The sequence below is a fragment of the Notamacropus eugenii genome, chromosome 3 (genome assembly GCF_028372415.1).
Source record: "Notamacropus eugenii isolate mMacEug1 chromosome 3, mMacEug1.pri_v2, whole genome shotgun sequence".
NCBI classification, from domain to species: domain Eukaryota; kingdom Metazoa; phylum Chordata; class Mammalia; order Diprotodontia; family Macropodidae; genus Notamacropus; species Notamacropus eugenii.
The window spans coordinates 360696067-360716628 of NC_092874.1; the positions used below are offsets into that span (position 1 = coordinate 360696067).

Consider the following 20562-nt stretch of genomic DNA (forward strand, 5'->3'; position numbering starts at 1 on the left):
TGAAACTAGATCTCTTGTGACTCCAAGCTTTCTTTCTTTTATACTATGATGCCTCTTACATTACTTATGATACAGGAGAAATTGGGGGTGGGGAGAGTCACTTCCTAACAAAAATCAAGGCCCACGTACAGTTGTGTTCCTCAAGTATGGAACAGTCAGATAACCTAATTATCATATGGATTATCTCAAAATACTTTTCTGGATTGTTACTTTAAAAAGTTTCTTTGTATTTTACTTGGAATAAATTTATTGAAATAATTTTAAAAGTGTTAATATAAAAGCCCTTTTCAGAAGACCTTTCAAGATCATATAAAAATTACAAACCTATATCAGTGACATAATTTGGGACAGAGGCAAGTCTGGAATGGAGATCCAATAATAACCAAACTAACCATATCTTTAAATATTTTTCTCTCAGTTTAAGAATGGTCCGTAGTGGCAAAAATGGCGGTCTTCATCTAAAGCAGATTGCGTATTATAAGCGAACAGGTGAATATCACCCAACTACATTGCCAAGTGAGAGAAGTGGAATAAGGAGAGCTGCAAAAAAATTTGAATTTAAAGGTAAAGTTGATATCTAAAATTTGTCTTCCCAAGATTTTACCTTTGGGAAAGCCTTAGAAACTCAGAATTTCTGCTAAACATCACTTAATTTTTTTTTTTCTGTTACCAGAAATAAAAGGTTTTCATTTTTGACTATATTTTTAAGTAATATCTATATATTCCTCATTCCTTTTCCTTCAACCTCCTTATTCTCTTGCAAGGAGACTTTGACACCCCACTGAAATCTATTCAGTAAATTGATGTTGACATTTCTATATTCATTCAATAAGTACTTAGAGAAGTTAGTTTGGGTCCACTAATGTTGACTCCTCTCACGTGAATTTCGTTTAATTACAAGCAAAAAAGAAAATTTCAACGCTGCTCTTAAGATGACTGCCATTAAACAAATTTCATTTAAAGAATCCCTTATTGTTCCAGTGCATCTTTCTTCCTGTTGCCCAGCTGTACATGCATACATGCATACATACAGTGCATGTCAAATACTGATAATGAATATCCCTAAAATTGCTACAGGAAAGTAGAGATAGGCTAAACAGATGTCTTTGGAGTCAAGAAAACCTGAGGACAAGTCCCGGCTCAAGCATTTCTGGAATCTATGACCCAAGTCACAAGCTCTCCAATTCACAAGCGTTCTCAGTGCTCCCAAACAATTCTTTAAGCCTATAAATTGCAAAGCAGATTCCAATTTCACTGGTTGAGGGAATTCCCTGGGTGGGAAGTTCTGTGTATCATTGAAATGGACAGATCTCTGAGTCTAGGGGATGAAATAACAAAAAAGCAGCACAGAGATCACCTGCTTGTTCTTTGTTTCTCTAGTGTGTTTCCTTCAGATGCAGACAGATAAAATCAGTGCTGTCCATTGTAGTATAGTGTGCAAGTTTAAGAACCTTTATCCCTGGGCCCATCCTTTCCAATAATCCTTCAATTCATGTACGGGCCATATCTAAGAGAAAGCACAAGAGTGCGGTACGTGTTCTACTTTGTGCTTAGTTTATAGTGAGGGCTGGTAGTGTAACTTGGACTGCATGCACATAGACAAGGTATATGTACCCCCCGCTACTGGTGATTCCATTGATTAAAAATGAACAGTCATTTATTTTTCCTAGTAGATTCTCAAGAGAAGGTTCTTTCTTCTTCACATAACATTTTTCCCCCCAGAATGACTTCTGTAAAGTTGATTACACAAATTTCAACTCTGGTGAAGTGTTCTTGAAAGAGGGAGATGAGAGGGAGCACATTTTAGAATATAAGTCAGCAAGCATTTATTAAGCAATTACGTGCCAATGTATTATGCTAAGTGCTGGGACTATAAAGAAAGACAAAAGAGAATTCCTGCTCTCAAACTGCTCACAGCCTAATAAGGGAGAGGACGTGGAAACAACTATGTATAAAGAAGATATAAAGAGAATGTTGGAGATAATATTGGAGGGAAGGCACTAAAATTAAAGAGGGCTGAGAAAGCTTCAGAACAATAACAGTGGCATTCATGTGGTGATTTAAGGTTTACAAAATACTTTACAGATATCTCATTTTATCCTTAGAACAGTCTTTTAAGGTAGGTGCTGTCATTATCCACATTTTACAAGTGAGGAAACTGAAGCAGACGGAAATCTGAAGCCAGTTTTGAATTCAGGTCTTCCTAACTCTCTGTCCAGTGCTCTGTCCACAGTACCTTCTAGATGCCTTGTAGAAAAGGAAACTTAGTCAGGAGATGCAGAGGAAGAGAGTTCAGGCTTGGAGACGGCCAGTGAAACTATGTGGAGTCAGAAGACAGAGGATTGATTTTTCTAAGCCTGGCCTTGACTGTTGACCTCTTCCTTTGGTTTGAGTTACCTTACCAGAGTTATTGTGAGACTGAATTTATTTATCGAAATTGGACTTAACTGGTCATTCTGGAATTTAATTTATTTGAAGAATATTTTTTAAAAGAATCTTTAGTATTTTTTTTAATTTAGGATTATATTTCTCATGGTTCCAAAAATCATATGCCTCAAGGTAGCATAGAAACCATTTTTATAGGCTTTCAGTCTTTATCTGTGATTGATGAAAGCAATAATTCTGTTTAAACCACTGCAAAATGAAAGGTTCCTCTTAGTCATTTGGTCGTATATAACAATTAAGAACCTTTTAGATCCATCTTGAAAACAGTTTTGTACATATTCTTCTTCTTTGAAGGTGGAAGGTTTGTAAGAACTATTTGGGAATTAAATGAGTAGGTGAATTTTTAAGCTTAAAGTCGTAGAATAAAGGGAACATATATCTCAAAAAAATAACATTCCATCTTTTATCATTTCTTCTAGAGAAAAAACTGTTCTATATTGGAAAGGACAAGAAACAAAATCGTCTGGTCATCATCTCAGAAGAGGAGAAGGACAAAGTCCTGAGAGAATGCCATGAAGGTAGCACGGGGGCTCATCACGGCATCTCCAGAACGCTCACTCTGGTGGAGTCTGGTTACTATTGGACGTCCGTGACCAATGATGTCAAACAGTGGGTATGCTTATAGGGTTAGACTCCTTCATAGGGGGCTTCTGGCCCGATTCACTATTGTTGGATAATGACACGGTCAGCAAGCTCATCTTCTTTAGTTCAAGAACTAAAGAACATTTGGCCAAAATCATAGTTTTCATTTCCAATTAGATAGAATTCAATCAGTCAGCAAGTACCTATTGTAAACACTTAATATGTACCAGGAATTGTGCTTATCATTTGGGATACCAAAAAAAAAGGAAAAACAGTTCTTACCCTTGAAAGGAACTGGCATTTTAATGGGGGAGAGAACATGCAAAAAAAATTGTACAGAAAAGTTATATATAAATGGAAGGTAATCTCAGAGTAAAGACACTAGCGACACATAGTGACTGGGAAAGGGTTCTATAGAAGGTGGGATTTGAGCTAAGTCCTGAAGGAAGCCAGGAAAGATGGGAGGTCGAAGTGAAGGGTAAAAAATTCCAGGTATGAGGGACAATTAATGAAAAGGCAGAGTCAGGAGATACAGTACCATGTAGAAGAACAATGCAAAGTCCAGTCTCCCTGGTTATTGATCATGGGGAGGGCAGTAAAGAATAAGAAGACTGGAAAGATAGGAAGGGTAATGTAAAGGTGATATTTCTTTCTTTTGCAGAAATCTCCAGAAAAATCAGTGGGAGGGGTGGAGTGTGTACAATGGGTATATTTAGAATGCACAGAAGTATTTTGAATGACATTTGAATGAACAAAATGTCTGTGCTGTAAAATATTACATTCCAAGAAAATACTATTTTGGTCTAGCTTTTCATGAATGAACTACTGTTTGAGTTGGGACCTTGGAGTCCCAACTTGGCATTGAGGGCTGGCACTTTCCTCTATTGATACTTTTCTTCCTATTCCATCTTTCCCCAGTAAAAGACAAAGATAACACTGGAAATTCAGAAGGAAATTTAGGAAGCTATGTCATCATATGCAAAGTAATATCATGAAGCATTTTTAAACATTTCTCACTGGTAGTAAAGATTACGGCTTATTGACTCCTCATCCTGTGCAACTCTTGTCCAAGATTTCCATGCACCCTCTATCAGGAATCCTCCCGATGTGCCAGGGGCCTTCCTCTGGGTCTTCAGTAGTCCATGAGCATAGCTCTTGGTGTTTCCATTCCTCCCTCTGGCTCTTTGTTCTGCCTGCCTCTTCCTGTTGTCCTTTTTTCTAGGCTGATGTCTTTTGTGGTACTTGTTATTCATAAATCATCATCACTACATAGCGTCGCATTAATATGCCATGTTCCTTGCACACATCACTGTCTTTTGGGCTCCCTGAAGTTTTACTTCATAGAAATGTGGTTCTTTGTCATTTGTACCCACCAGGAAAATATTGATATCTTTTGTTGTTGTTTTTCGTTGGGTCTTTGTGTCTGGGAGCAACTTGGGTTGCTTAACATCACAGTACACCTTCCTTGACGTAATCCATTCATTCTTCACCTCCTTTTTAGTACTTGGCTTAGCTCATTAGCCATCATCAGGGTCTATATTCAACGTACTTTTCATTCATGTACATTTGAAAAAGTGGGCAATATATTTTTTTCTCTATTTAGTTTTTCACAGTATGCCCATCTTTTATTCATTCATTTATTTATTCGTTTATTTTTTTAGAAGCTATGGCTCTCATTTAGAATTTCCTGCAGTTTTCTGATACTTGAAGTAATGAGCGTAGGGGTCAGCCCTAAACATGAGCATCTGGTGAAACTTATTATACATAGAGAATCCTTCTTTCTCATGGGGTACTCAGCAACTCATTCTCTAACAGGGATGGATCTCTTTGACAAGCACATATATCTTGCCTTTTGTGCCTTGTTTGTGATTGATAATCTGCATTATGCAACAAGGTTGACACTCCGGTTTTAGCTATCAAGTAATCTTTTGTAGTCTCACTTTAGCATATTCTTGGGAAATCAAAGAACCTGGATTCAAATCCTGCTTCCAGTGTTGATTGCTGTATGATCCTGGACTAGTCCCTCACTTCTTGAAGACCAGCTATTTCTTTATCTATCAAATGAGGGCCATGCACTAGATGGCCTCTGAGGTCCCTATGATCCCATGATCTCTCCAATATGTGGATATGCCTTTTGGTGGAGAGTCTATAAGGTTTCAGTTTGTTTTGTTGAGTCAATCAACATTGAGATAATCATGATAATACTAAATGGCTAGCATTGATATAGGATTAGATATATACTTATGTTATGTATATGACTATATATATAAAATATATAATAGATTATAAATCTGTTCTGTGTTGTCTGTTTATGGTCCTTAAATCAGCCTGTTAGTACTTTGGGTATCATTTGGTTTAATTAAGTCCTAAACCAATTTTATGTAGGCTTAATTTTCTGTTACTTTTACCTGTTTTAAAAGGTGATCAATTCCCATAACCTCCGACTGCTGCCATGATACTTTGTAAACAGGTCTGTACATTAAATCACTGTTGCCTTTAGCAGCTTTGTTTTTCCAGCTAGCAAGGAAATGAAGTTTCTGCTGTTTGATTGAATTCATTTGGTGTCTTCATTGAGGCAATTATTTTATGTCAATTGGACCTCTTTTAATAATGGTAATTATCTGAGTTCATGTCTTTTATCTTTCTCCTTTTTCCCCAATAGTTTATTTAAATGATTCAAGTTGTAGTTGCTTTTAACTGTACACAGTGTATTCCCATTATCTTTATAATTAGCATTGATTTTGAACTTTACCACAGTGGATAGAGCACTGGCTTGTTTATCAGGAAGACTGATCTTCATGAGTTCAACTCCTGCCTCAGATACTTATTATCTTTGTGATCCTGGACAAGTCACTTAAACCTGTTTGCCTCAGTTATTCATCTTTAAAATGAGCCACAGAAGGAGGTGGCAGACCACTGTAGTATCTCTGCCAAGAAAACCCCAAAGGGGAGAATCAGACATGGCTAGAACAATTAACCAGTCAGTCAGTGTTATAATTATGCAGTAACAGCTCATTTGAAAATATTCTTTGTTCCAAGTAATAGCCCTTTCCTGGGTGCTAAGATATAGACAGTTTCATTGTTTTGTGATGTTGTTTTGTGTTCCTCATATTCATTGTGTTCCACAGCTCTAGGTCTATGATTTCTTTTTGAAGAAAATATCAATGCTATAAATGCTCTGAATAACCTACAAGCCCTTAGATGCTTTAAGGTTTTCATCCTGAACCATATTTTATAATTCATTTTTGCCTTATTGATTCCTTTTGTTTTTACACCACGACCTGATATCAGCCACATCTGACAATACATGCATGTGTGTGTGTGTGTGTGTGTGTGTGCATATTTAGAATACTCTGTCTCTTTGTCAAGTGAAAGGAGCCATAGTTCATCATTTCTCAGGGACAAATTGATGTTATAATTCATTAGAATTCAGCAACTTTTTAATACCATTTTATTTACATTATTCTCTTTGGGTATGTTGTTCTCCTGACTTTGCTATGCCTTAATTCAGACAAATCTTCATATTCTATGGAGTCCTCATAATTGCATTTTCTTACAATGCAATAACATTGCATTTGTACTCAACTGATGAGAACCTACTTTCTTTATATTTTTTTCATTGCATCATAGATTTGGAGCAAGAATGGATCTCAGACAACATCTAATCTAACCTCCTTACTTTGCAAACGAAGAAAGGGGTTTGGAGAAGTTTCAGTGATTTACTCAAGGTCACAGAGCCAGTAAGTGGCAAAGGTGGGTTTTGAGCCCACGTCCTCTAATTCTAAATCCAGCACACTTTCCACTGTACCATTTTACTGTGCCATTTTAAAGAGGAGAAATTGGGGTACAAGGTGGTGGAGGATCTCCCCCACAATCACCCAGATACTAAGTGGCATATCTAGGATTGAAGCCATGTCCTTGACTCCAGTTCTAGTTATTTTTCACTACATAAAGTTAACTTACTCCTTCTTTTGCCACCACAAAAATGTCTCCATCTATTTTTTTGCCTTCTTCCTCTGACTTCCTAATGAAGTCATGGAATATCAAGGCAAACGTTTGATCACACAATCTGGAGAACATTGGCAGCTTCTTCATAGAATTTCTCCATCTTCCTCTTATGCCCTAAACATTAGCACATGAGCCACAATTATGTTCATAGGGTCATCATGGACACTTGAAGGCAAGATGACCAAAGAGTCAAGGAAACAATATTTCTTGTTGCTTCCAAATGTTTTTGTGCTTCTCCATGGGAAACTTCTGATCTCACGTTCCATTTATCTTCAGTTTCTGTCTTCTAGTTTCCTCCAGTATTGACATGGTTACATTTGTATAGTAGTGTCTTAATTCCTTTGTCTTTAGACAAAGATTTCACATTTCATGTTTGTAGACTGACTAAAACCTACTAGGTTCTTCATGTCCTTGGCTCCTTTTCGCCACCCCTAGTCACTGTCATTGCAGTAGAAGGGTTGTTGTTTTGTTTGCTTGTGGCATGTATTCAGCAAGCATTGCAATGAATTACCAAGCATTTTTGAAGCTCCTGCTATGTTATCAGGTACGGTGCAAGGCACTGGACATACATAGCAAAAATGAAAAGTCCATCATCCAGCCACTAAAGGGATTTTCTTAAAGTACAGATCTAACCATGTCACCCCTTTCCTCAGTAAACTCTAATGGCTTGCTATTGCTTCCAGGAGCAAATTCAGAATACTCTGGCATTCAAAGCCCTTTATAACCTGGCCCCTTCTATTGTTCTACACCTTACTCTCTGAGATGTACTGTTTGATCCAGCGACACTAGCTTTCTGGCTATTCCAGGAACTAGACACTCCGTCTCTTGGTTCTAAGCTTTTTCTCTGCTGACCCCAACTAAAATCTCAGCTAGTCAGGTCACATGTTAGGTATATAGTCAGATTTTTTTGTTAGAGTCTATGCCTTGTCCAAGCTACCTTGAGGGATGGAAGCAGCTTTGTATGTTCTAAGCTGTAGACAACATGTTGAGACCAGAACACCAGTGAAAATACTTGTTGCTCACATTATTGCCCCTTATTTTTCCAAGTAACCAAGTAGGTGAAAGCCTCCTTCCTAAATAGTTGAGTAGAGGAAGGCTTTTCCATTCTTACACATTAGTCTCCCATGGTATACTCCTTGAACCAGTAACACTGGCCTCCAGACTGTTCCATGAACAGCACACTGTCTCTCAGCTCAGGACATTTTCTCTGGTTGCCTTATGCCTGGAATGTTCTCCCTCCATGTCTTGGCCTCGTCCCTTCACTGGCTTCCTTTGAGTCCCAACTAAAAGCACATCTACTACAGAAAGCCTTTTCCAACCCCTCTTAATTATACTGCTGTTTCTCTGTTAGTTATTCCCTATTTATCCTGTAAATAGTTTGCATTTATTTGTTTATTGTCTCCCCCATTAGATGAGGAGGATCTTGACTGTTTTTTGCCTCTTTTTTATACCCAACACTTACTACAGTGTTTGACAAATGGTCTGCCCCTAATAAATACTTAATGATTGAATGGTTGTTCTTGGAACCTGCCGGTGCCTGTCCTGCCTCCTGCCTTTCTCATGATCCAAAATGCTTGACTGTAACTTGGTGACCATTATCATTATGGTATTACCAAGAATAGCTGAGACAGCTGACTTTTAATATATCTTACATAACTTGTGTTTACTGTATACTTATATCAATGATTTTCCATTTCTCAAAACATTTTTGGAATAGTTCTTTTGGAATGCCTGTGAGAGTAATGTGATGATGATGAGAAGGAAGCCAGATATCCTGTAATCTTTAATGCAAGAGAAGTTAATTGCTTAAAAAGTCTTCTTTCAAGATAAAAATGATAGTTGAGTATTTAGAAGCATAATAAGCTCGGTTTATAAAGAATTTGGATATAGTATATTTTAATTAGGGAAAGTATTTGGGGTTATAAGTAGTAAAACAGAATTTTAATATAGCTTATTAAGTATTAAATATTTCCAAATTTTTAACATTCATTTTTATAGATTTTGAGTTCCAAATTTTCTCCTCCCTCTTACTTTATGCCCCTCCTCGAGAAGGCAAGAATTTTATTATACATGTAAAGTCATATAAAGTATATTTCCATATTAGACATATTGCAAAAGAAAACAGACAAAATATCCAAGAAAAATAAAGTAAAAAAATATGCTTTGATCTAAATTCGGAGTTCATCAGTTCTCTCTCAATAAATGGGTAACATTTTTCATAATGTGTTCTTTGGAATTATCTTGGATCATTGTCTTGACTGGAGTAGCTAAGTCTTTCACGTTTGTGGATCATTAAATATTGTAGTTACTATATAGAATGTTCTTCTGTTTCTGCACACTTCACTTTGCATCAGTCCATATAAGTCTTCCCAGGTTTTTCTGAAATTTTCCTATTTGTCATTTTTTCTTTTTTTTCTGTTACTTTTTTTTTGAAGTTTTCAACATTCATTTCCACAAAATTTTCGTGGGTTCCAAATTTTTTTCCCCTCTCTCCCCTCCCCCCATCCCAAAATGGCTTGCACTCTGATTGCCCCTTCCACCAATGTGCCCTCCCTTCTAACACCCCTCCCTTCCCTTATCCCCATCTTCTCTCTTGTCCTGTAGGGCAAGATAAATTTTTATACACTGTTACCTGTATTTCTTATTTCCCAGTTGTACGCAGAAACAATTCTCAACGTTTGTTCCTAAAACTGAATTCCAACTTCTTTTCCTTTCTCCCTCCCCACCTATTCCCATTGAGATGGCAAGAAGTTCAATATAGGCTATATATGTATAGTTTTACAAAAGACTTCCATAATAGTCATGTTGTGAAAGACTAACTGTATTTCCCTCCATCCTATCCTGCCCCCCATTTCTTCTATTCTCTCTTTTGACCTTGTCCCTCCCCAAGAGTGTTTACTTCTAATTGCTCCCTCCTTTTCATCATCCCTCCCACCCTGCTTATCCCCTTCTCCCCTACTTTCCTGTAGTGTAAGATAGGTTTTCATACCAAAGTGAGTATGCATGTTATTCCTTCCTTGAGCCAAATGTGATGAGAATAAGCTTCACTTTTTCCCTCTCACCTCCTCCCTTTTTTCCTCCATTGGAAAAACTTTTTCTTGCCTCTTTTATGAGAAATAATTTGCCCCATTCCATTTCTCTCTTTCTTCTCCCATTATGTTCCTCTCTCACCCCTTAATTTTATTTTTTAGATATGATCCCTTCCTATTCAACTCACCCTATGCTGTGTGTGTGTGTGTGTGTGTGTGTGTGTGTGTGTTTGTGTGTGTAATCCCTCCAACTCCCCAGATACTGAGAAAAGTTTCAAGAGTTACAAATATGATCTTTCCATTTAGGAATATAAAGAGTTCAGCTTTAGTAAGTCCCTTATGATTTCTCTTTCCTGTTTACCTTTTATGCTTCTCTTGATTCTTGTGTTTGAAAGTCAGATTTTCTTTTCTGCTCTAGTCTTTCCATCAAGAATGCTTGGAAGTCCTCTATTTCATTGAATGACCATTTTTTTCCCTTGAAGTATTATACTCAGTTTTGCTGGGTAGGTGATTCTTGGTTTTAGTCCTAGTTCCTTTGACTTCTGGAATATCATATTCCATGCCCTTCGATCCATTAATGTAGAAGCTACTAGATCTTGTGTTACCCTGATTGTATTTCCACAATACTCAAATTGTTTCCTTCTAGCTGCTTGCAATATTTTCTTCTTGACCTGGGAACTCTGGAACTCCCAGCACTGCACAGCCCAGGGTGGGCTGTGCTGCGCACCACATCTGGTGCAACAGACTTTTCCCATTGGCCTTCTAGGTCACCCTGGGTGGGAAATCTCCACTGTGTCGTTCTGTGGCTTCTGCTGCTCTAAAATTTGTTTAGAGTCATTCTTTACAGGTATTTTATGGGCTGGAGGGAAGACCTAGAGTATGTGCATCTTTCTACTCCACCATCTTGGCTCCACCACTGTTTGTCATTTTTTATAGTACACCACAACTTGTTCAGCTATTCCCCAATTGATGGGCATCCATTTGATTTTTAATTCTTTGCCACACAAAAAAGAACTGTCATAAATATTTTTATGCAAATATGTTCTTTTCCCTTTCCTTTGATCTCTGGGTGGTACACTACTAGTAGTGGTATTCTGCACAGTTTTATAGCCCCTTGTTCTCCAGAATTGTTAGATCAGTTCACAACTCTATTAGACGTGTGTTGATATCCCAATTTTTGTCATTTTCCAACACTTTTCACTTTCTTTTTCTGTTATATTAGCCAATCTGATAGGTATAAGGTGGTACTCAAATTTATATTTCTCTACTCAATAGTGATTTAGAGCATTTTATTCATATGATTATTAATCTTCTTCTGAAATTGCTTTTTTCATATCCTTTGACCATTTATCAACTGGGGAATGGCTCTTTTTTTATATTGGCTCACTTCCCTATATATTTGAGATGTAAGGTCTTTATGAGAGAAACATGCAGTAATTTTTTTTCTGTTTCCTGCTTTCCTTGTAATCTTGGCTATATTGTTTTTGCTTGTGGAGAAGCTTTTTAATTTCATGTAGTGAAAATGATATATTTTGTATCCTGTAATGTTCTCTAACACTTGTTAGGTCATGAGTTCTTCCCTTATTCATAGATCTGACAGGTAAAATTTTCCACATTCCTCTAATTTACTTATGGTATCACCCTTTGTACCTCAATCATGTACGCATTTTAATCCTATCTTGGTATGCAGTGTGTGATGTTGGTCTATCCATCTGTTTTCCTGTTTTCTCAGATATTTTTGTCAAGTCCTGCGTTCTTGTCTCAGAAGCCTAGAACTTTGGGTGTATCAGACACTAGGTCTCTATGGTCATTTACTGCTGTTTTGTATATCTAATTTGTTCCAACTATCCACCTGCTTAGCCAGTACTGGATTCTTTTGATGATTACAGATTAGTAATATAGTTTGAGTTCTTGTACAGCTAAACCACTTTCTTTTACTTTTTTTTCCCCTGATATTCTTGACCTTTTGTTTTTCCAGGAGAATTTTGTTATTTTATCTAACTCCTTAATATAATTATTTGCTAGTTCCATAGGCATGGCATTGAGTAAGTAGATTAATGTAGGTAGAATTATCATTTTATTATTTTTACTTGGCCTTCTCATGAGCAATAAACTTCTATGAGCAATCCCCATGATTCCCAAGTATCTTATATTGTCTGCAATTATTTTCAATGGAATTTCTCTTTCTAGATCTTCTTGCTGGGTTTTGTTAGTAGCCAATGGAAATGCTGATGATTTATGTGGCTTTATTTTATATTCTGCAACTTTGCTAAAGTTGTTCATTGTCTCAACTAAGTTTTTAGGATTCTCTAAATATACCATCAAGTCATCTGTGGAGTAAAAGTTTTGTTTCCTCATTGTCTATTTTTATGACTTCATTTTTTTTTTTTGTCATTGTCAAAGGATATGAATGAGCAGTTGGACAGAAGAGATCTGGAGAAATAAGAAAAAGTGCTCTAAGGCACTTGATTAGAGATATGCAAATTAAAACAACTTAGTAGGGTACTACTACGTTACACCTATCAGATTGGCTAATATGACAGAAAAGAAAAATGACAAATGCTGGAGGGGATGTGGAAAAATTGGGACATGAATGTACTGTTGGTGGAGTGGTGAACTGATCCTACCATTCTGGAGAACAATTTGAAACTATGTCCACACAATGCAGTATAACCAAGTAGTATACCACCATCCTCCTCATGTGTGCAGTCATGCTCGTATTTAACCTGTTGAGGCATCCTGAGCATGCACTCTTTACACACAACCCCAGTTTTTACAAAATCCTAACCTCCCAACCTGTAGGACAAACATGTCCACATATATGGCCCTCACATGCACCAAGGTGTTGGATACATGCCCTCCTTACAAACACATAGATCTGCAGAGGTATAACCTGAGTTTTCAGAGGCAATGTGCAGACTCTTCGTATGTTGATACAAATGTATTGTGTTGACATACATGGCAATATACGTGCTTGCATGTATATATGTGTGTATATGTGCACATATAGACAAATGTGTGTATAGGCACACACAGAGAGACATATTTGTCTATATGTGCATTTCCTCCTCGAGTTCTTTCTATTTTTCACTTCCCCTTCTGTTTCTAAGAGATAGTGTTTTCTTTTATGAATTCTTAAAGCATGATTATTTTTGTCTATCCCCCTGTAGCATTATATTCAGTTTTTTAGTGAGTCATTTCAGTTTGTAAACCTATATTTTTTTTGTCTTCTTGAATATTGCATACAGACATACACACACAGAGACATACACATTCCTCTGGAAACGTGGCTATTTTGTTGATTTTCCCAGCCCTTCTTTGTAAGGGAGATGAAAGTGATAAATGAGTGTGCCCAACACCTCTGGATACAGTCTGTTTCTGCTAACCTGTCTCTCTTTCCTGTCCTTTGTGTACATCTCAGCAACAAATTCTTTTCCTTTTTTCTTTCTTTCCTTTTTTAACCCCTTTTGGCAATTTGCCCTCCATGAGAGTTATTGGCTCCCTTGGTGGGTAGGAAGGTAGCACAGCGAATGGAGTGCTGGTCGTAGAGTCCTAAGTCCTGAGTGTCAGTCTTCCCCTACATACTGACTAGCCATGTGATCCTGGATAGTTTTCTCATCTGTAACATGGGGATGGTAACAGCACAACCCTGGATCACAGGGTTGTGGTGAGGATCAAATGAGATAATACATGTAAAGTGCTTTGCAAACCTAAAGCTCTTTGTAAATACATCTGTTATTGATCAGTTCATGTGAAAGTGAAGTTCAAGTGTTACCCACTTCCTCCAACCCTTCTTTCTTCTGTTGGTATAGTCATCTACTTGCACACCAAATTATAAGAGAATTTCCCCCACCTTTCTTCCCTTTCTCCCCACACCAGTGTATTCTTTTTCTCTTCCTTTTCCTTTCTTATTTTAAAATCATAAAAACAAACCACTCATAGATCCTTTTTAAAATAAGATTTCTGATGACCTCTGATAATCATAGGGTTCCCAGAGAATACCTGTATCTTCTTACCATATTAGAATGTAAACAGCTCGTCCTTGCTCAGTGTCTTATGATTCCTCATTGATATGAAGCTTTTTTGTGCTTCACCTGACTCTTGGGTTTGTATTTCAGTTTCTACATAGTTCTGGTCTTTTCATCATGGATACTGAGAAACTTTCTATTTAACTAAAGGTTCATGTATTCCCTTGTAAAATTATACTCAGTTTTTCTGGGTGAGTCAGTCATAAGCCTTTTTTTATTTGTTTTTGTGAAATATTGTATTCTATACTCATCATTTCTTTATAGTGGTGGCTCCTGATTTTTTTGTGATCCAGGCTATGGCTTCTCCGTGAATGCTTGGAATGCTTTTTTCCCCTACTGCCACTGCTGTGCTCTCTGTGTCTCTTTCTCTCTGTCTGTGTCTATACATATGTATGTATATCTATTGTGAATATCTATGCGTGCATGTGTATATACATACACAAACACATATACACACATATATACAATCTATTTACCTGAAAGTTCTAGATCTTTGCTGTAAGATACGTGGACATTTCTTTCAAGAAGTAACTGGTGGATTCTTTCTGTTTTCACTTTATCCTCTGTTTCTAAGAGATGTGGGCAGTTTTCTTTTATGAATTCTTGAAATAGGATATCTAGGCTTTTTTGTTTGTTTTTGTGGTTCATGGCTTTCAGACAGTCTGACCTGTTATCTAGGTCAGTTATTTTTTATATGAGATACCTTATGCTTCTATCTTTTTCAGTCTTTTAACTTTAATGTTTATTATTGTCTCATTGAGTTTCTAATTTTCCAAGAATCTATTGCTTGGATAAGGTTTTGTACCTCTTGTACCAAAATATTAATTCTCTTTCCAATTCTTTGTTCCATAGCTCTCATTTCTTTCCCAGGTTTTCCCCTGGTAAGCTCATTTCTTTTCCAGTTCCTCTATTGCTTTCATTTAATTTATAAATTAATTTTTATGTCATTAAAAACAACTTTTGTTTCATGTCTTCCATTAATTCTGGCTGAACTTTTGCCCAAGTGGTGTTTTTCTTTAACATATATTTGCTTGTAGATGTTTTTGAGTCACTCTGTTCATCTGAGTTTGCATCTTGAACATCCCTGTCACCATAATGACTCTTTATGGTGAAATGTTCTTTGTTTGTGCGTTCTCCAAGCCTTACTGTATTTGTGTTAGGGCCAGGCTCTGCACGCTTCTAGAGGGGCTTGCTAAGCTACCCTTGGCCCTATTTTGTGTCCTTTTTGTGTCCTGCTGCTGCTTTCTCAGGATAGCCAGCGTTAGGTTGTTTTCTAGGATCACAGGGACAGTTCAGGCTGGGGACCTTAATGCTTTCATTGCTGCCAGAGTGGTCTGATCCAATACAAAGTCTGAGTCCGTCAAGTTCCTGAGATGGAGCTTAGTCTGGGCAGAATAACTGTGGAGCTGCTGCTGAACTTAGCCACTGTCAGTTGCTGACAGTGTTCTGCAGCGTCCAAGTGAAAGAACTGCAGGTTTCTCATTGGACGGGAATGAAGCCTGGATCTAAGAACCTGCTTTGCCTCCCAGAATCAAAGATCCATGGTTGCTACGCAGTGTATGTTTGTTGCTTAGTACCTGGCCTATGACCTATGAAAGCTACTTTCCCTGGCCTTCCATTCCTAGCTTCACCTCCCCTGCCCAGTACACCGTGGGTATGTGCAGACTCGGCCATAGGCCGTGAGCTGCTATTCCTGTTCCCTGCACAAATTAAGCCCCTGTGCCCGATCTGGGATCTCTTTTTGCCCTGGTGCCCGCCACAGTTAGGCCCTCATTCAGCTACTAAGCACATTCCTAGGTAGATCTTATCCAATTCTCTCTCTGCCTCACTGTGCTGAATTGGACTGCAGAAATTACTCATTGTGATTGCCAGGTCTGGAGACTTTGTCCATTATGTTTTTAGATCTTTGTGGTATAGTTGTGGGATAGAGCTTGGCCAAGTTGTTTCCTTCTACCCCATCTCAACTCTAACACTGCTTGCTTCTTTAAACATATCATATAATAAAATCTCCCTATCACTTTCAAAACTGTTCTCCTTGTGCTTCCTTTGTAGCTAACTTCTGTGTATAATTTTTTAAATGTTACAATGGCCTTTTTTGTGGAGGGGAGAAAGGTGTCACTTACGAATACCCCCTTTTCCTTGAGTACCTCTCCCAGTTATTAAGGAGTTTGTTTTCTTGAGTTGCCCTATTTTCCAGAGATGAAGCCCCCACTGAGCTAACTTAATGCTATCTTTTGTGAATGAACTTTATTAAACTCTCTGTATCCTTGAAGCCGAGTCAGCTACACAAAGCATCACAAATGGTTAGGCTTCTTAAGAGTCAACCTTTCTGGCGAATCTTTAATAAACTTTGTTTTACTTTGGCTGAAAGAAGAAGGCTTGAGTTGAATTCATTTGGCAGGACTCAGTATGTCAGTATTTCGGGGTCCTGAGCACCCCTAACCTCAACATTATGGGTCCCTGACCTCAACAGGGTCATGAAGAGTCCAACAGGATTGAAAAATGGCACATTTATGTACTACAATGTGTTTAGCCATTCCCCAGTTGCCTAAGGCACCCCCTTAGATTCTAGTTTTCTTTTTTCCTCCTACTTTTATTTCTTCCTCAGGATCAGGAATTTTGTTCTGCTTATGACCATTCTTCCTCTTGTCCCCCTCCCCTTACCCTTTTGTTTTGTTGTATTATTATTTTGATCTGTTTCTACACCAAATTCTCATTCCCGTTCCCTTCATCTCCTTCCATATTGCATATTTTTTTCTTGCAAATACCAGTTATAAAAATAGCATATTCCAATCTTTTCTTTTTCCTATACTAGTGATTCTTTTTCCCTCTTGTTTTTTCACTCTTTAAGCCTTCACAACAGAACCATTTCACCCCTGGAAATTTTCAATTCTTCTTTCTTTTCTTTTTAAAAAATCTCTCTCTCTCTTAATACCCTTTCAAGACAATAAGGTTCTGAAGGGACACTTGTTTCTTCTCCTTTTCAAATCATACAGATCCTTCCAGTTCCTCAGATAATTTACCTTTTCAGGTTTCTATGGGCTCTTGTGCTCATGCATCAAAGTTCCTACTCAGTTTTAGTCTTTTATTACTGAATGTTTAAAAGTTCTCTATTTTACTAAAGGTACAGTTTTGGAAGGTAACTTGTTTTTGGTTGTAAGCAGCCTATCTGTTTTGCCTATATTGAATCCTAACTTCTCCATTCTGATTCTAAAAGTTCTGCACAGTTTTCACATACGATTTATTGAAATGTAATATTCAGGCCTTTTAAAAATTAAAATTTATTTTAAAATTTTCAGAGAGCACAATGATTCTTAAATTATCTCTCTTGTTATACAGGTCAGTTTAAAAAATACACACACACACACACACATATATATATATAAAACTGTGCATATGTATGTGTATTATATATATATATGTACGTATATATCAGATATCTTACATTTTCTTCTGTTTAGTCACTCTTTTGATTTTGTTCTAACATTTTCTTCCTGTCTTAGGGAGTCTTTGATTTCTTTTGATCTGTTCTAGTTTTTAGGGATTCCGTTTCCTGGGTAAGGTTCGCCACTTTCTCTTCTAAGCTATTTAGGAGTTTCCTTCTAGCTCAGAGCTTTGATTTAAGTTTTTGCCTCTCTCCTCTTTTCTCGTAGATGTTCATGTAGACTTTGTGCTCCAAAGGACTGAGCTTTCATTGACCTTTCCTTCCTGCCTCCTAGATCAATATGAAAGGTCAAAAATTATTTCTGTAGAAAATAAGAGGATAGGTGAAAATGTCTAATTAAAATGAAATTTATGTTGCACTTATTCTAGAAAAATATTAACATGATTTTAAATAGTTCTAATAATTTTTCTATATTTAATCGCCTTTGCTCTTTATTATTATTTTTAGGTATATTCTTGTCAGCATTGTCAAGTGGCAAAAAGCTCAACTGTCCTAGCACGCAGATATCAGCCTCTTAAGGTGGAAGAGCCATGGAGTGTTGTTACTGTGGATTTAATGGGACCTTTCCATTCCAGCAGCCAAAGCCATATGTATGCCATAATTATGACTGATTTATTCACAAAATGGGTTGTGATTTTACCTCTTCATGACGTTTCTGCATCTGAAATTTCTAAGGCAATGATTAGTATATTTTTCTTATATGGTCCCCCTCAGAAGATAGTGATGGATCAAGGAGATGAATTTATTCATCAGGTAAGACAAGCTACATCCCAAATTCTGGGAAGATACGATGATTGCCTCCAATCAGATTATGAGCTCTCAAAAGCACAAGGACTATGTCACATTCTATAATGGAAGGCCCTCAGTCAGTATGTGCTTTATAGTTTACAAAGTGGCCTCACCTACATTGCCTCACTTGATGCTTGCTAAGACACTGTGAAATAGGTTAAGCATATATTAATAATTCCATTCTACAGACAAAGTAACTGAGTCATGAGTTTCTCTTCAGTCATATATATAGAAATTAGTAGAAACAAGATTTAAACTCAGGGTTTCCTTAATTCTTGAACTCTTTCAATTACAACCACATTGCTTGTTTGACTTTTAAAATAGTGGTTAGGCAGTGTGTGGGAGAAGTTACAAATGTTGCAAAAAATGTGGCTTGAGAACATAATCCTTGGCAATGTTGTAAGCATAAAAATTGTGGTATTTCTAATGACAACATCATGGATTTTCCATTTGGGGTTTTTTTGGCTTCCTTGTTTAATAACTCATTTAATTTATTTAGACTCATATTTTAGGGTAAATTAATGTAAGTCAATAGATTAACTTTGCATGGATTTCAGAATTTTTTTCCTAAGGTTTTTAAAGTCTTCTGTCTGATAAAAATTAGGACCTGACACAGGAAGCAATTAAAGTTATTTAATGAACTTTTGAATTACAAGAAAACAGCCCAAATTTTATCTCAAACTTACAGTACTTTCTTTTATATATATGTTACATTACCTCCTGTCATTGCAAACTTTCCATTGCTTCTGCTCTCCTATTTATCAACTCCAACCTTTTTATTCTTTTTTTTCTTTCTGTTTGGCTCCAAGGACCCAATGATGTTCCTGTAGCAAAAAAGACACCTAAAAAACACAGTTTCCTATAAAAACCAAATAAAAATGAGATAGAGAAGCAGAGTATGATAGTTAACAAGCCCACTATCTGAGCTTTCCTAAGACAGGTTTCTTATTTTGAGGTCTGTGAACTTGGGTTAAAATAATTGATAACTATATTTCTGTATAATTGCTTTCCTTTGTAATCTTATGCTTTTTGTTTTTTGTACTTAAATACATCATTCTGAGAAAGGGCCCGCAAGCTTCACCAGACTTCCAAAAAAGAATCCATGGCACAAAAAATGATTAAAACACCCTGCTCTAAGGCTTTCTTAATTTATTTTAAGCACATGATTTGATACTTTTTAATGTCTAACTTCTTCGATCTGGAAGCTGATACAAATTTCTTTCCCTACTCTAGCCCATCCTCCACTCAGCTGCCAAAGTAATCTTTCTAAAGCACAGGTGTGACAGTGGCACCCCCTTACCCATACCTCCATTTGTTCCCTTTTACTTCCAGTATCAAATATAAAATCTTCTTTTTGACTTTAAAAGTCCTTCATCTCCTGGCCCCCTCCTACCTTATTCACCTGTGTTGTATCCTACAATCTAGGGACACCAGCCTTCTTTATGCTCCTTGAATAAGGTACTCCATCTCTTGGCTCAATGCTACTTCACTGGCTGCCCCTCATGGCAGAATTCTCTCCCACCTTTTCTCCACTTACTGCCTTCAGTATCTCCCTTCCAGTCTCAACTAAAATTCTATCTTCTGCAAATAGCAATCCCTCTCAATGCTAGAGCCTTCCTTCTGAGATTACCTCTAATTTGCCCTTTCTGTATCTTGAATTTACATAATTGTATGTCTCCCCTGTTAGATTGTGAACTCATTGAAGTCAAGAATTGTCTTTTGCCTATCTTTGTATCCCTAGTACTTAGAACAGTATCTGGCACACAGCAAGCTCTTAATAAATGTTTGTTGACTTGGTTTGACTTGTCTTCACAAACATTTTCAGAGGAAAGGACATGGTTAAAATTATATTGAAATTATGTTGAAAGCTATAATTATGTAATATATAATGTATAAATCATCTATACATATATATAATTTATGTATTATACCATTACATATAATTATATTGAAAGCTATAATCATTTAACAGAAAAATGTGAAAGGAGTGAAAGAAAATACAGCTTTTTTAATTTTTCAGATTAATGGAGAACTCTTTGGACTTTTTGGTACAAAGCAAATGGTCAGTTTCTACCCATCTCAACCAGAGGAAGCAAATGAAAGAACTGCAAACACAATTAAAATTTTTCTTTCCAAATACTGCCTTGACCACCCAAATGATTGGGATGACCATCTTCTAGCTATTTCATATGCCTTCAATTTGACTCATTTGGTATGTACTCTATTTCTTTCATTA

The 20562-nt window shown here is 36.9% G+C and overlaps 1 protein-coding gene across 6 annotated transcripts in view; it reads left to right on the forward strand.

The window, feature by feature from the left end:
• The window catches only part of GIN1 (gypsy retrotransposon integrase 1), a 47110-nt gene that overhangs the window by 15877 nt on the left and 10671 nt on the right, over window positions 1-20562 (forward strand). For 4 of the 6 annotated variants that reach the window (XM_072597309.1, XM_072597307.1, XM_072597310.1 and 1 more), the window contains exons 2-5: window positions 419-564; window positions 2865-3058; window positions 17985-18290; window positions 20347-20538. In XM_072597309.1, coding sequence (XP_072453410.1) covers window positions 426-564; window positions 2865-3058; window positions 17985-18290; window positions 20347-20538 — 831 coding nt within the window. In that variant the 5' untranslated portion in view covers window positions 419-425. The remainder of the gene's footprint in view (window positions 1-418; window positions 565-2864; window positions 3059-17984; window positions 18291-20346; window positions 20539-20562) is intronic. The other 2 variants (XM_072597312.1, XM_072597311.1) reach the window with 1 other exon arrangement.